General features: G+C 43.3%; 3 protein-coding genes across 4 annotated transcripts in view; 2 read left to right on the top strand and 1 right to left on the bottom strand.

The window, feature by feature from the left end:
* LOC118509052 (protein naked cuticle homolog) overlaps positions 1-12,613 on the top strand; it is a 45,499-nt gene extending 32,886 nt beyond the window's left edge. For both annotated transcript variants that reach the window (XM_036049161.1, XM_036049162.1), the window contains exons 3-7: positions 2,050-2,462; positions 7,158-7,262; positions 7,346-8,511; positions 8,609-9,019; positions 9,100-12,613. In XM_036049161.1, the coding sequence (XP_035905054.1) occupies positions 2,050-2,462; positions 7,158-7,262; positions 7,346-8,511; positions 8,609-9,019; positions 9,100-9,967 (2,963 nt within the window). In that variant the 3' untranslated portion in view covers positions 9,968-12,613. The remainder of the gene's footprint in view (positions 1-2,049; positions 2,463-7,157; positions 7,263-7,345; positions 8,512-8,608; positions 9,020-9,099) is intronic.
* Positions 12,614-13,516: 903 nt separating this feature from the next.
* On the top strand, positions 13,517-15,154 carry LOC118509054 (nucleoside diphosphate-linked moiety X motif 19-like). The gene is given in 4 exon segments (XM_036049164.1): positions 13,517-13,958; positions 14,016-14,072; positions 14,074-14,574; positions 14,645-15,154. Coding segments are annotated over 4 exon segments (1,083 nt in total). The 5' UTR covers positions 13,517-13,859; the 3' UTR covers positions 15,071-15,154.
* On the bottom strand, positions 15,125-16,555 carry LOC118509055 (nucleoside diphosphate-linked moiety X motif 19-like). The gene is made up of 4 exons (XM_036049165.1): positions 16,463-16,555; positions 16,290-16,392; positions 15,684-16,232; positions 15,125-15,613 (listed from the first exon to the last, which is right to left on the bottom strand). The coding sequence occupies exons 2-4, from the start codon at positions 16,386-16,388 to the stop codon at positions 15,188-15,190; spliced, it is 1,074 nt and encodes a 357-aa protein (XP_035905058.1). The 5' UTR covers positions 16,389-16,392; positions 16,463-16,555; the 3' UTR covers positions 15,125-15,187.
* Between the last annotated feature and the right edge of the window lie 299 nt (positions 16,556-16,854).

Genomic DNA, 16,854 nt, shown 5'->3' with positions numbered 1-16,854 from the left:
TAGTTTAGCATAACTCTTTCGCTACCTTTTTCCCACCTCAGGAATGAAAACCATCCGTTTTGGGGGCATCTACCATATGCAGATGGGTTTTTTTTTGTGTGGTTCAGCAAAATTTCCCATCCATCCGTTTCGCAGTGATTTTCCGAAAGTGATTTAAATATCAATTTAATCGATGTTTTTAATTTTCCACTCCCTTTCATTCGCGCAAATTCCACTTTCTGTTCCAATTTATTGGTTCAATTTATTACCCACCGTTTGATTTGGTTTGGTCGAGCGGTGACTGGGCTGGGTTGACTGAGCAGAAACCCCGGTAGAGCCAGTTGTCCTGTATGCCGTGTGGTGAATTTTCCAATCGATATTTTCACACCACTGTAGTGGTTAGCGGTTGGCTGCTGTTAGACTGGCAGACCATATACTTTTTTTTGACGTAGATTATAATTGAAATTTGCGATTCAATAATATCCGTTCCGGAGCCGTACGAGTGCATCAACGCATTAAAACAAGGAGTGGATGGATGGAAAAGGGATAATAGATTTTGAAAATGGCATAATGATGCTAATAAATTGTTGTCTGATCAGTGCGTTAAACCGTAGATGAATGCGTTCAAATTTAAATATGAAGGTTCACACTTTTAGGAAATTATATTGATGGCATAAGAATAATTAAATTTTGCGCATTATTTTTAATTCTAGTTTCATATATTAGAATCAAAATATTTATATTTAATATATTTAAATATATTTACAAAATATTTAAATATTTATAGATTTAGCTCATTATTAGTCATGCATTAGACCAAAGCATAGATCAAGTAATGTTTCTTAATGTCTTCCACGCTTTAAGGCCATTCATAAATAGTGCTAATTAACGAGTTTGATTAAAATAATAACTAAAATGTTGGTAACTTAACTTAAAATCTGCAGCTATTTTAAAAAAGTTTTGCTAAGTGAGCGAGTTGAAATGTTACGCTATTAAGCAGTTAATATGTTCATGTTGTGTCTTTTCGTTTATCTAATGCTTGTGAGTCAAATCATTTATAAATTTTAAAATACAGTGAAAGTTTCCATTGCATTTAATTAATTAAAGTTGTCTGCGTCTTTTTTAAATTTCAAATGTAGTAATGAATTGTGACACGTGAAAACGTGAACACGTCCATTTCGATACGCTTCTCATAAATCGAAAAAACAAATCCCCAAACACCATTAGGGCATTTAATCGAGGATGGTTAAAAATCTTCAAAGAAAATACTTCGACGAATACATCCCTCCCTGCTGGCATCTATGCGACAGCTGTTGCTGCAACGCTTCAGTCGCTTCATGCACAACACGGGCATGCCTCCGGGAAATCAGTATCGAAACAACCTTTCTAAACAGTGCCAACTGTCGAGTTTTGGTGCTTTTTGAAACAACACCGAATAGCAGCGCCCATTAACGCGCGTTTAGCAGACGACAACCCCTTTTGCTGGGGAAGGAAAGCGAAAAACATCGTCCATCACCTTAAGATGATGATGATCACCACCATCGTCAGCCTAGTTTGCTTTCGGGTCGGGACGGAACAAGCGCGGAATGAACATTTCTCACGTGTGCATGTATCTGTATGTGTGTGTGTGGCATCTTTTTGAGTAAGATCAAAGAAAAAGTGTTTTAAGTGTGAAGACATTCCAATCGCACAGCGCCTTCCTGTACTGGGTTTCCTCTCCCCAGGGAGGTAGACTTGAAAGGTGTACAAAAATAGGAAACAAATATCCAAATCCGTTCACTTCAAAGTGAGTACTTTTGAAATCGGCTGTTGCTGCGGCTAACGATCTCCTTGAAGTGGAGTGAAAATGACTGAGCCTGCGGCGTGTGGTATGATGAAAGAGATAGACCCTGCACTCCTAGAAGAGGTACGAAGGGATGGTTGAATCTAGTTTCTCTTCCTTTTTCTACGGTGGATTGCTCTATTTACGCGACTCTTTTTGCATCGGTTCTGATGTGTTTGGACATATGATCTTTATATTTTCTATAAAAAATTAAATTTACTTAATATACTTTTCTTCTATCTTTGCAGTACTTCAAGAATGCGCTACCGACTCAGAGGAACTGATTTATCCTGGGCGTGCCCCGTCAGCCTGCAGTGCACCACCAGATCTGCTCTTAACTAGTGATCGTGAGCAAATGTTGAAAGTAAAGTCCTCCTCCAGTACTGGTGCTGCCACTGGTCAGACTAAATCGTCCGTCCATCACCATCATCATCACGGCCACCATCAACAATCACCCGGCGCAAATGGACACAATCATTCAAGCGCATCCCAGCAACAGCAGCATCATCACAAATCACAAAAAGATGCCTTCCGCAAGAGCGGTTCAGGGAAAATGGGTAGTGGTGGAGGAGCGGCAGGAGCCTCGGGCGGAGGTGCTACCAACACCATCAACACCACTGCCGCTACTATTAGGAGTGATCCAGATCGAGTTCGATTAGAGGTAAGTTACTGTTCCGCCACAACTTGACAAGACGTTACGAAGAAGGAGCAGAAGATCACATGAGCATTGGGGTCTATGATGAATTTAAGTCCTTGACAATTATCATTGCCGTACGCAACTGATCTATGAAGTTTCATAATTAAAAACTCTTGCAAGTTGTGTGCACTGTAGCACACCTTATTCATGAGATGGTTCTAAAGTTGACCTAGACGCTGCTATCTCACTTCACCCTTTAGGTATTCTATTGCAACAGAACCATTTGTAGTAGTAACACTCGGTTAGGGGGTATTTAACAAAAATCTTTCCTTGAACCTGTTCCTTCTATTGGGAAAAGTGCGATAAAGAACACAAACGAAGTAATAGAGCATACCGCGAAACTCCTTAAGCTCATCGATAAGAGAAAAAGAGAACGCGGAATCGCTTTTTGATGTTTGCCGATTTATTGTACTATATTTTACGATTCGCGATTACATTCATTCATCACGAGGAGTGATTGGAAAAAAAGATGAAACTCGAACTACGAACTCTGTAAGAAGACAACAGGGGCGACTGTTGCATTGATAAGTTTGATGGAGCAAATCTGTTTGGAAGATTGTACGGCATTTTTTTAGTGATTAAAATGTAGGAAATTTACTTACGATATCCACCGCTTAGGGATATAATATTCAACAATGGGAAAATTTTAAGTGCAAATCGGTAACCTCTGTTTATAACAGTGCCAGTAACTTATCAATCCACGATACCACTATAAACGATTCCACGTAAACATAACACTTGGAACCTACGGAAGAAACCGAATGGTTGGTGCCCCCGGCTTGAGTGCTAGAGAGTCAGCAAGCAATTCATCTGTCGTACAACTGCCGCTTATGCGTTCATCATCAAGACCCCATGGAAGCGAGCAAGCGGTGAAGGAAGCACGGCCCCGGCATTTGACAACGGCGGTGCTTTAGAAGCATATGACAACGGCGGCTGTTATCAGGCCCGCTGTGTCTGTGAAAGTTGCCGCCCCAACACTCGGCACTCTTAATGCTGACTGATAATACGGTGGCAACATTTGGCCGAGACGCGACGTACCTCGCGGTGCTGTGGAAGTGTGGAACGAATGAGGCGAACGATCCGGTTTTCGTTGAAATGCTTGATGTCGCCGATCAAAACGTGAACGAGCACAGCGACTGGAAGGCAAGTTCAACACAGTACGCGGATGAAGGGAAGCATATTAGAAGCGCATTCGAAGAGGAGAGCGGTACCTAAAAAGAAACCGCCGACGATGACGGCGATCCAATATCTCTCGATTTTCTCTGTTTCGGTCGGCTTGTGGAAAAGAATGTCAGAGAAGCATTGGTGGGCTAATCGGTCTGAAGTTGTTGAAGTTTTGATTTATTTATTTTCGTTTCACGGTCGCTCGAAAGAGGAAGAAAAAAAATACATGATCGGCTTACAGCTCATTAGGATGACCTCGGGGCTGCGTGGTACGAGAAAAAGGCAAAGATTTTGTTGACGTTGCTGCTAGGAAGTTTTCTTCCATTTATCCACATTTTCATTAAAAGTGACACATGTATAATTTTATTGAACAGTTAATATTTTTTTCTCTGTAAACAAAATCGCTAAGTATGTTTCATGCTTGAATGCATGCTTGCCGGTTGTTTGGTTGTCCTAATCTTTGATCCATTTTATTCCTGCTAAGACCTTGTTGATACGGGAAATCTTGTGTCTACAAATCACTGGAGCAAAAAAAAAGGCCGAAGCAAACTCTAAGGGTTTGGCACAAACCCTTCGACCGCCTGTCTCGCGCCAGCCCACTCAAATCTCTCCCTAGTACTACTTTAAGTTCGTTTAAAGGCGGCAAGGTACAGGAGGTTGACGACGGGGCAGTGGTGGTTTGTTCATTGATAAATACAAACAAATGGAAAACTGAACGATCTTGGCATAGGCCAGCCAACCCCGGTTTGTATGCTCCCCGCCGCCGGGGAATGTTTAACTTTCTTAACGTGCATGTGAATAATCCAATCCGTCAACGAGCGGTCCGATAGGGGCGGCACACTTTGAGGATTTATTATTGTTATTACTATCATTATTTTCTCGCTTGATTCGCTTCTCTCTCGATCGTGACCAGCGCCAACAGTACCCGCCAGTACGCGCCATAGATGGGTGGACAAAGAATAAGACGAGAAGAGGGGTTGTTTTTTTATTTATTAATAAATTTGCAAATGTTTTCTAAGTGCTTTAATCGACCGCATAGCTGACACACAAACCGTTCCCAATCATACGGAAGAAGAAGAAAAATTATGATGTTTTGGGAAGGTCAAATCGTAACATTATTATCGTTGATTCACACTTTGATTAGGTCATGAAGGTTAAAGGCAATTAGATTGCTATATGTTTTTAATATGTCTTAACTTTTTTTATTAACTTTTTAACTTGCTTTTTCACTTAACTAATTTGCAATTAGTAGACTTATATTAAAAATTATTAAATATTAAAGAGTTTTAAAGGATTTAATGTAACGCTCATTGATTAGCTAGTATTATCAATAAAAAAAATCAAACTATCACTAAAAACAAGTTGAACAACATTCTTCTCATCTGAAGGAGACCCAAACCGTCCTCCTGAATGAGGCCTGAAAAACGTACGATGGTGATGACATTTGGTCGTCTGCTGTTAAGCGGTTACTAATGTTGATCAGCATAGTCCGATAGCATGTGTGTGTGTGTGTATGTTAAACAAGAAAAAAGAGCACGCATAATAATGAGGCAAATACACTCTTCCACCCAACCTAGCACACACCGTCTGTTATATACCGGACGATTATGAAAGTTCATAGAGCGCCACGCACTTAGTGAAGGCTTAAAGATGGACGGTGCTCCCATCGCCTTCCGATGGAATTCGGTCCCATCGACAATCGAAAGGCTTTTCAACGCAAAAGAGGATATTTGGAACGCGAAGGTATTTTTGTACTGCGATAAAACTCAAGAGACACCTTCTGAAACGGTTTACTGACCTGATCACCTGAAACTGCAAACTCACCGCAAGTGTTTGAGCACAGTGATGAGATACTTTGAAATGAAAATACCATCCGCAACTATGCGTCATGATCAAATAATAGATCAACAATATTACTGGACGCTTATATTATCGCACAAGCAACATCCATTTCAATTAATATCGTTAGGGTGGGTATCTAGCAACCCTTCTGTGAGAGTTTGGTAGATTACGTGATAATGCAAACTAGTACTTAAAAAACTTAGGATTTCGACTTTTCTGAACAATAAAACTATTTTAACATTTATTCAAAGCTCGTTGAGTTTTTAAAAACCTGATAAATGATTAGTTTTTGATGAGTCAGTGCTATTTTGTGCCAAGGTGTCAAAATCTGACGGTTTGATGTTTAAATATTTAACTATTTTCTATAAAAAAGCTAAGATTGATTTTTTATGAAAATATCTTTAAAATCTTATTTAATAGTGTTTAACAAGTAACATAATATCGCTTTCAACGAAAATTATGAACATTAAAAGTACGTTTAATCTCATTTTTTGCTGTTCAACTGTACTAGCCTGCCGAAAAATGATACAGTTACCCTTCATTATAAGTTCCATTGCAATAGGTTTCTAAGTTTAAACGTTGGAAGGCATAAAGCATAATTAACCATAGAGTTAATCAGCCTCTGTTAATATATAACTCGTGCACTCAACTTCCTGTAGCAGCTGATTGAGCATCATATTGTACTGCATGTTTGTAAACAATCCAACTTACCTTGATTCGATTTTCGATCGATCGAAATTCTGGTGTTGATAGCGCTTTTGGAAAATGGACATAAATGCACTTAATCAACTGAAGTACTAATTGTCCTCTAAAGTACTTATTGTCCGTGTGTCAAACGTGTATCGCTGTGACCAAATCGAATGATTATTATTTTGTTTATCATCTATTGACCTGTATCTTTGGCGCACGGTGATAATTAACAGGTCGATACATTGCGTGTGAATGCAAGAAAAAATCAAAAAGCGTGGAGCGTATATCTCCATGAACGTCGTCGTAATCATCACACCTAATGGTCACATATACAAATACAAACAGCCATGCTTTATGTTAGTCGTCTATCGACATGGTTCCATGTAGTATGGGCATGTCAAACACAGACTAAAGGTCCTTATCTTATCTAACATCCAGACACTTGAAACCGTAACAAGAGGATGGAGAAGAATACCACGCGGTCTTTACCATTATGTCGCTAAAATGTAACGACCAAATGCAAAAAAAACGAAACTCGCAAAACAAACAAAAAAATCTAAACGACCTTGCCCTACCGCATTTCTGAAAGTGGAAGAAATGAGAATAGCATTTCACCCGTTTCGATTCGGATCGGTTCACGTGTAATCAGAACTACTGGGGTACATCGGTGGCTCATCTGATGGACAGTTGCAAGCATAGGCCCAAGTGTGTGGTCTGGTTAGGGTTACGAACTTATCAATCAACGTGGTGGCGCCTTGTTGAGTAAGATCGTTTCGCAATCGTTATTAATGAGGTTTGGTGTAATTTTAGCATCAGTATGGCGAATGGGAATATGAATCACTTTGGCCGCCATGTGCTCCCTAGGACGATTAAGTCTTAAATAAAAAAGCATTAAATTCATTTAAAAAAAATTAAATAAAGTGGAAATTAAATTTAATTCTGTTATTCTGTTCCGTATTGCAGGAGTTTACTTGCGATGTCTCGCTGGAGGATGGAAAGAAACCGCAGCCACTACAGTTTTCCTTCACTCTCTACGATTTGGATGGTCATGGCAAAATAACCAAAGATGTAAGTGTATCAAAGCTAAGCTATACCAGATTTCTAAGCTAATTGTTGATTTTTTTGTTTGTTTTTGTTTGTTGTGCTTACAGGACATTGCTGGAATAGTGTCGACAATTTATGAATCAATAGGCAAATCGGTAGTAGTTCCTCACTATGGTAGCAAAACCATTAACGTTCGCCTGACCGTGTCGCCGGACGGCAAAACGGCGCCCGCAAAGCCAACATCGGCTGCAGTGAAAAAAGCTATAATCACGCCCCGCCGGCGGTATCGCTCGCGGAAACTTATCTCCGATGATGATGGCAGCGACACGTCGGAAAATTGTCCCCGTCTGCTACGCAATCGAACAGCTGCTGCGGCCGCTACCGCGAGCCATGGCGAGACGACGACAAACATCAATCAAACGGCACTGCCAAACCAGCAGCAACAACATCATCATCATCACCACCATCATCCAAACGGAAGCTCTGGAAAGCTGAAAGAGTCGAATCTGTCAAAAGCAACCGCACTAGCTGACGATTGCCAAGTAGTGAACCGCACGATTGGGTTGAGCAACAGCTCCGAGAGTTCAGCAGCAGCCGGCCAACTTCTGGTCGAAGCGTACCATAACAATCTTAGCACGGTGACATCCGGAGCAGGTGTCGAAGCGGGAAAGACCGTTCTGAACAATGCTTCCAATGCAACCAAGAGCAAGACGCATGAGAATATTTACGAAAGCATTAACAACCTAAAGTGCTGCAATCTGCGGCAGCAGCAGCAACAACAACAACAGCAACAACAACAACACCATTATCAGACGGCATCCCACAATACAAGCATTATGCAGACGACAGTTTCGTCCCTTCCGGTAGGATCGGCATTGAATCAATCGACTGCTTCGACGGCAGCGCTTATTTGTCGAGATTGTATTGATGGTCCAGCAACGACGCTGCTTCCAACATTGTCCACGTTGGATACGGTCGTTATTCCTACACCTCCGTCTGCAGTCGTTGCAGGGCGTGCCAAACGGAAGCTCGTTCGAAAAACGCGCTCCTCACGGAAAACGGCAGTCGCCGCCAAGATGCTGGCGGAGGACTTTCAACGACGCCCGAGGGCTCGTAGTCTGTCGGTGGGAAACGAAAATTGCTATGAAAATGTAATCGGTCGAATGGCAGCCGCCCAGGAGGAGTGCTGGAAGAGCTCGCTGTGCCGGAGGGAGCTGATCGAGATCATACGCGAAAGTATGGTGAAAAATAGTCTCTGTTTTCAACCAAATCGGTAAGTAATATTCGGCAGGATTGATCTCGAATTTTGTCCATCATTTCATTTCGACTGTACTAATCGCATATTGTGTTGCACCTTCATTCTCTCGCAGGAAAGCGATAGAAAGTTCACCGAAACATCGCCACCGTTCGCACACGATTGCTTCCCGCGTTGGGGATCAGGTGTTCTTCAACTATCACCATCCGACAGCTGCAGCGCTGGTGGCAGCGAATAACGGTGCGACTGTTGCAGCCGAACTCGGTGGAGCACAGGCCGCGACCACAAGCACTACGACGACGGCACTGTTTGCCATTGCTGGGCACGAGGCAAACCTGTGCGGGTACGATTCGTACCTGCACAAAACGATCTGTGCCGCGGCCAATGGTGGCGGAGCTAGCGCAACAAACATGCAGTTGGCCGCAGCTCATACGTCAGCGGCTATCAATGGCGGTGTTCAAGCACTTGCGAGCAGCACACCCAACCGGTTACTACAACAGCATTTCCATCATTCGAAATTGAAGAGGTATGTAACTTTGGTCGATGTTAACTGTTAACTGTGCAATGTTGCTAATAATGGCTTCAATTTTTCTTAACCGCAAACAGGAAGGAACATCATCGATTGGCAGCAGCGGTCGGTGCGGTACGATCTACGCATCCGACGCCCGTAAAGCTAAGCACGGCCCTACTCAACCAGCAGTACCCGAATCTCTCGGCCGAGCAGAAGCTAACACGCTCGATCAATCAGGTAGAGCAGTGGCTTGATCATCGTAGTCCCAAGATCCTTCCCAAGGTCAAACTAACCGACGACGCACAACCCCAACGTACAGTCGTCGGTCGACCGTTGAAACGCTCCAAAAGCAAAGAAGAGCTGACGCCGAGCAGCCTTTTGCTGCTGGAAAATCTAAAAATCAGTGAAGACATTGCGGAAATAGCGGTGGTAACACCGAAGAAGGTGTTCAACAAAGAATCGCTGATTGCTTCCGCGACGAAGAAGAACATTAAAACGCACCATCAGCACAGCTCATCGCGACAGCCGACTTTGCCGACCGTTGAAACGGGCGTCGAGAAATCGGTCCCGGTAGCCAAACAATCGGTACCGAATGGAGACGCCCAGCTGGTCCAGCTACAGTACGGTTCGGTACCGGTGAATGCTGAACCGAGTGAGTGTGAAAATCTAATCCGCATGTCAGACGATGGCGAAGACGAGTTGCAGCCGCAGCCGCCAACGGTTGCGACAACGAAACAGCACTTTCGTCCTCACCAGCAGTCACGGTCGCAGCCACAATCGCCACAGCATCATCCGCATCACCATCAGCAGCAGCATCCGCAGGAACCGCGCTACTGTGGCAGTGGTGGAGCGCATTCAGTTTCGTCTGCCTCGGCCGCCTCGACAACGGCCGTCCACCGATACGTACACGAGCACATTCACCATCACTATCATCATTTCGAAAATGATCCGGACGAATCTTGATGCTGGTGGTACGGACGCTTACGGCTGGAACCGTCGTCTTTAACGCCAGTGTCCGGCGAGATGGGCAAAGTTGGTGGGCATTGGTTATCACTCGAAGAACCGCCCCCACCGCCGTGATCGATGCTTAACGCCACCATCATAACTGCTTCATCGGCCGACCGGTGTTACGGCCGCGCTTCGATGGGTTGGTTCTGTTGCTTTTAGCTTTGCACTCGTCAGCTCAAGCTACTTCTCAAACGTCCACTATCCCGTCTCATTTTCACCTTTCTCACCTCTTTCTCTATTGTGTTGTGTACTTACGAATCTCAAAAAGTTTATTTATTTATTTATTTTGTTTTTTGCCGCCATGGCGGAACAAAGACTTAAAACTGAACGATGTAAGGGTGGTGTGGCAAATTTTGAATCACTGGTATGTGAGGTTCGGCGATGTTACTCCTGAAGAAGATAGTTTCCATAGCAACAGCATTCTCTGTAGCTTGCGGGTTGGCTGGTGTCTCATTATCCATTTTGCTAACGAGTTTCGTTTCGCAAAATCGGATGTTCGAAAAGAATTCTGACCCTATGTGGAATGTTATGCGCGAACCTGTCGAAACTGTCGAAAACCTTCAAAAACTCTTTTCCATTATGTACATAATATCTGCAAAAAGGTCACCAAACATTTCTAGCTTACGGATGTGTATAAATTGTGTATTATTTGGTTAGTAGTGCGCGGTCATAAAACTCCTTCGCGGTTGATACAATCTCCTAGTAGAGAATGCGGAGCTTGAAACTAAATCACTCAAGACCTGCTACCGTTAAATTGTACTTTGATCACCCAAGGAAAAATGTACAGGATCGCTATTTAATGTGCGATAGGGCTTATAAAAGGGTTCCCTGGCAAGGATCGCCAACCGCACCGGAGCCGCGAGCTCCACAGCTCAATGGGTGGGAAAAGCATAAGTATTAGGCTGCTAAATGTTTGCTAGCGTAAGGTACTATTTATTTTGTTAGTTGGACCAAATCATCGATCGCCCACTCGTAGATAGAGACAGCTGTAGAAGGAGTAAAGAAAAGGAGCAAACAACATCTTTTACATTCAAACATTCAAACATTCATTACATGCTTGAAGATGCTTTCACGACAGCCTGCATGTGTAACATAACTTCCCATCTTACTCAGCTTCTTCGCACTTCCTTCCTAATTAAAGCACAAACGTATTATCCTGTTAACATTTCATACTACTAATCCTTTGTTTCTCATGGGTTTTTCGTTTCGGTGTCTGTCCCCCATCACTATCTTCACCACTTCCAATCAGCAAAACTGTAAATAAATAGTTCACAACGTGTGGATCCCAATCCAATCGCCGGCAGAAGACGATTGAACGTTAACACGCAACGGCAAAAAAGAACACGAAACTTACAAGACTGATTTCATGTTATTAAATCGTAATAATGAATGTTTTTTTTTGTGTCTGTGTGTATCTCTCGATATGTTTGTTCGACACTTTATCTCCGTTTAGTTTTTAAATGTTAAACAAAGTGAATGTTGAACGTGGATAGGAAGAAGCTATAAAAGTGTATACTGAGGGAGAGAATGACGCTGCTGCTGTTGTCCGCTTTTACCAGACCACCATGGCCATTTTGCAACTTTTATACGACGGTTGGTTTCCAACGAAAGCAAAATTTATTAGGTTTTCCTTTTTTCCTTTTCCCCTTTTCCCTTTACTGTACTGTGGCATTAAGATTAGACGAATGGAAAAAAACAAAAAAATTGATTGTAGCGTTAAACACAAAATTATTCGCAGGTTTCGGTTACATAGCAGGTATATTATTAGTTGGTAAAGAATTGTGGTATTACAATGCAAAATTATCAGTAAAATTACGCGCGAACTTTTTACGACAAGAAAAAAAAACGACCAGTACAATGTAAGCCTTTCTAACGTTATTGCCTTACAAGTTTCGGAATTGATGCACTATTTTAGGTTGACCTGTAGCGCTCCGTTTTATTATTTTCATAATTTATACAAACAAATGCCGAAAGCAGACATCGAAAACCATGCCAATCGAACTTTTCATTTGAAAACAAAGCTATGCTATATCAATACACATTATCGCAGCTTATGTCGAGCTTCATGTTAAAAAGAGGAGAAAAAAAACACAACTAGTGCTTTCGATTGGTAATACAAGCTCCTGAGTAGATGTTTAATCAAAGTATTACGCTCTACAAGGCGTACGGACGCACGCGAGAGACAAGTACAAGTACGAATTTACAAAGGAAAACAGCTAAAGCCCATACCTTCAACTCTTAACTTAATCGTTCCTGGTTCTACAAAACGGCTGCAGGCTTAATGTATTTCAACGCTCAACATGCAAGTCAGCAATCGAATGAGAATGAAAATGTATATGCGTTTGTATGATTATTAGGTGTAAGCTTTATTTATTACGACTATTCTCACCAAGCAGAATGGCTATGAAGTTTCAGTTTCCATTTATATGTCGAAAGTTCTCTTCAAGCTTCAATCTTCTAGACGAGACGACATAACGGCGCAGTATCAGCGAGAAGCGCGTGGGAAGATGGTGGTTTGCGGAAACGGAATTCCAATGTATCATTCGTACCGCATAGAACCGGTAGTATGCAAGATAATATAACGCAAATACAGTTAAATAATTGTTAGCAATCGTTCGTTTTGACCAAGATATCACACATAATGTCGTACCACTGCAGCCATGAGTGAGTATGCAACGTGGTTTGCTTTAAAACAAACATTTACTATAAATTTGAGATAATACTACCGAGGGACGACAACGGGTGCTAGTGGGAGTTTGGGCTTAACCACTTTGCTACGGGGTGAAATCAAGTCGCAGAAAGCCAGAAACGGCAGGCCGAGACGTTTAGAGGTTGTAGTGCAGAGGAAAAAAAGCCAAAAATGTGTCAGGCATGACCATAAGTAGTCGTTAGGCCAAAGAAGAAGAAGAAGAAGAAGATGGCAAGGACTGAAAAAAAATCCTTCTCAACTCAACGTCTTCTCAAGAACATTTAGAATCCTCTTGCCCAATGTAAGATCTCAATGTCTTCACCACTACGCATGACACCGGATGGACTGATTATTCGTTAAGTTCATTTGGGGTTAAGGTCATTAACAACCTGAGCAGTATTTCCTGAAAGATGAGCTACGAGCATCAACACGAAATGGAATACGGATCGGATGCTGGGATTGTCAACTCCATAAAAGTAAACGTCGCAGCCAGTAATCCGGTGCAGTCCTATACGGGCTCGAATTTTGGACCAGTGGAGAACGTACATCGTATGGGTGTTGTTCCTATCGTTAGTATCGTTAGTATTAGTAATCGTTAGTAGTAGTGTAACTGTTAGTGCTATGTTAGCAGTTTAGTGTAACACGCGTATAGTAGTGCAGTGTGTAGTACGATGTGTGTGCGTAAGACGTATGAAGAAGGGTTTACACGTCTTCACCACAATCGCGTGTCTATGCCGCTTGTAGAAGGCGAATGAACTTCGAGCGGTAAAGATTACCGGCCTGTGGTCAAAACCGGAAGGATATGATATATAACACGAGGCATACAGGGACATAGCGAGATGGTTGACTGAATCGTGGTCGATCTAGGCATGGCTAGGTGCCCTGATATTTCTTGACTAACGGCGAGATTCATCACCGTACAGAGAATATCGTCTCAAGATCCCAAGAATGGAGATCCTTGCATCTACAAAAGACAAAAAAAACCCCACCCGCTCTCAAGCGTAAACAAGCTCCTGTCAGCTGATCGATGACGTTAGCCGTGTTTTAAAGTTGTGTTTCTTTTGTAAAAAAAAGTAAACAAACGTTACGCTGCGGTTCCACTGTCAGTCATTCACCATTCCATCAGCTGTGTTCGTCGTTAAACCGTGCGGAAATAAAATGATCCGGAAGTTTGCGAAATATTGGCGCGATTCGGCATCTCTGCTCGTAGTGGCCAGAGACCGCCCGACGGTACATCGGGAGAAGTATAATTACAAGGTTTGTACAGTGACCGTGGTGGGTGAGCAAATAAAAACCGCTTTCCGCATTTTCCAGGTGCTCGTGTTCAAACGCACCGCCAAGACGTCCTTCATGCCTAACAGTGTAGTTTTCCCCTGGCGGTGGTTTCGACAAACAGGATGGCTCACTGGGATGGGAAGCTTTCTTTCGCGATAGAAATGTATCTGCAGGTGAGCTTAAGAAGCTGACCGAAGTAGACGGGCCGAGGCCACCCATATTTCACACGGAGAGTACGGATTGGCTCGACCGTAACGTATCGCTACGGCTGTGCGCATTACGTGAAGCCTTTGAGGAGCTCGGTGTTCTGCTCGTCTCGGATGAGCAGAAGCAGAAACGAGATCCTCTGTATAGCAATTGTCTGCACTCGTTTGATGTAAGCACGTGGCAGCAAAGGATACACGATGGAGAAGCCACCTTCCAGGAACTGCATACCGCGCTCGGCACTGTGCCCGATCTATTCAACCTATACGAGTGGTCATGCTGGCTAACTCCTGCTATGTTCCGCAAACGACGCTTCGAGACGGCATTCTTTTTAGCAGTGCTGAATGAAATACCAAACATACACCCGGAGCCGCACGAAGTACAGGAATATTATGTAAGCTTTATAATGCCTCAATCGTTTCGACCAAGCGTTGCAATTCTTATCGTGCTGTTTTGTATTGCAGTGGGAAACGCCGGCCGCTTTGTTGGAGGCACATCGTGCTGAAAAAATATGGTTAGCACCACCACAGACGTACGAGCTGACGAGGCTCAGTTTCATTTACGATATTGACGAGTTGGCACGCTTTGCGACGAAACGAAACCGGAAAGGCTCAACTTTGCTCTGTCCGGTGCAATATAATGCTGCAGATGGAGTGATATTCGTGTTGCCTGGGGACGATTTGTATCCAACCGGGTACGATTACATCTCCGATAATCACGATCTGGACAAGTACGGTGAGGTGCCACAGGAAGTGATACGAAAGCAGTCCACAAGACTGCACCGTGTAGAGCACAAGGATTTGCATCACCAAGCATTCTTCCTCAATCACCAACCGCTAGATGATCACCTACACATACAGGGACAAAATGTTATTCCAAAAGAATGTTAAATATTTAATAGACAAAATATGTTAGCTGGGATAAGAAAGGGAACTACACCTAGATTTGGATGAAAAATACCCAATAACCATCCCCATAACGTTTATTCCCATCAGTAATATAAAATATCACAGTTTTGAAAGTTCCCTATTGTTGCCCAGCACATGCAGATGTCGATCTACAGAAGGCCCGTTGTGCAGGTAGGTTTGGCTGTGCAGTCCACGGTGCTCTACGCGATGAACATTCCGAGCCATGTCGGCTAGCTCCTTCATGGTTAATTCTCCGTACTTGTTCATCTCCTCATTGTCAGTGATAAAATCGAAGCCCGTTGGATAAAGATCATCTCCGGGAAGTACACCGATAAACCCATCGGAAGCATTGTACGCCACTGGGCAGAACGAGGTACATCCTAACCGATTTCTTGCCTTTGCAAATCGTACAAGCACATCAATATCATGCACATAGCTCAAACGATGCAATTCGTACGCTTGTGGTGGCGCCAGCCAAAGGGTTCCTTCCGAATGAGCAGCAAGTATCTGCTTCGGTGACTGCCACTGAAAAGAACAAGAACACGACCTATGTTAACATAAGCAAGGAGCCACTAATTAAACGATAATCACGTACCATATACTCATCCACCTCGTGCTTCTCGGGAAACACGGGTGGAATTTCGTTCAGAGCCGCCAGGAAGAATGCCGTTTCGAAACGCTTGCGTCCAAAGTGTGTCGGTGTTATCCAAGTGGACCACTCATACAGACTCCACAGATCTGGCGCCTCTTGCAGTTGCTCGTACAGCTCGCGAAACTGTTTCCTACCATCGTGAACATCCGTCTGCCAAGTGCGCACATCAAACGCATGCCGGGCCGCGCTGTACCCATCTGGGGGTCCCTTGTTTGTCACCAGCAGTACGCCCAGCTCCTCGAAACACTCTCTTAAGGCACACAAACGCATGGATATGTTACGGTCAAGCAAATCGTCTTCCGTTGTGCAGAAAATGTAGGGCCGTGGACCGGAGATAGCACTCACTGTTTCGAGCGCTTCCGGTGGTATGCTTTGCTTGGCGAACAGTTTTAACCAGTCCAAAGAATCGTCCTGTGCATCGAACGAACCTCCAGGAAATACGATGTGGTTCGGAAGGAAACTCGTCTTCTCTGTGCGCTTGAATACAAGTACCTGAAAAAAGGGGCTCAATTTAATAGAGGTCTTCCGATGGCAATATCTGCAACTTACCTTGTAATTGTACCCATGCTCATCCAGCTCATTATTCCGGTTACGGGCCACAACGATCACGGATGCTGAGTCACGCCAGTATTTTGCGTACTTGCGCATCGTGCTGCGGAAGGACCGATTGTATCCAAAAATACTTTGCTTTTTACTATGTATTATGCTTGCAAAAAACTTACAGCTCCCACCTTTTTCGCTTCTAATCTATATTTCCAAGATAGAATCGGCTTATCTAGTACGATTGCCGCTGATCAAGGCTCCAGTTTGACACATGAAGCGTAAACAATGATAAGGCGCGATTCAACTGTTTACGCTGGAGTGTAACCTGACCACATTGTATACGGTGCTTAAGGACTGATTTGTAGCCGCTTTTCGTAGTATAATATCGTAGAAATTGTGTTTGCACGTGCACACTTTTCGATATCGGAACCACAATTTGGAGGCGATAGGTTTAAATTAAACAACCGTAGCAAGATGCGTAAGTTTGCACAGTTTTTGCGTGAATCGGCTAGCTTAATCATACTTGCACGAGATGGATCGAAGTGCGACGCGCATGCGTTGAACTGCAACT

This window comes from Anopheles stephensi, chromosome 3, assembly GCF_013141755.1.
Source record: "Anopheles stephensi strain Indian chromosome 3, UCI_ANSTEP_V1.0, whole genome shotgun sequence".
Taxonomy (NCBI): domain Eukaryota; kingdom Metazoa; phylum Arthropoda; class Insecta; order Diptera; family Culicidae; genus Anopheles; species Anopheles stephensi.
Note: the sequence above shows the minus strand (reverse complement) of the source record. Positions and strands in the feature narration are given on the sequence as shown.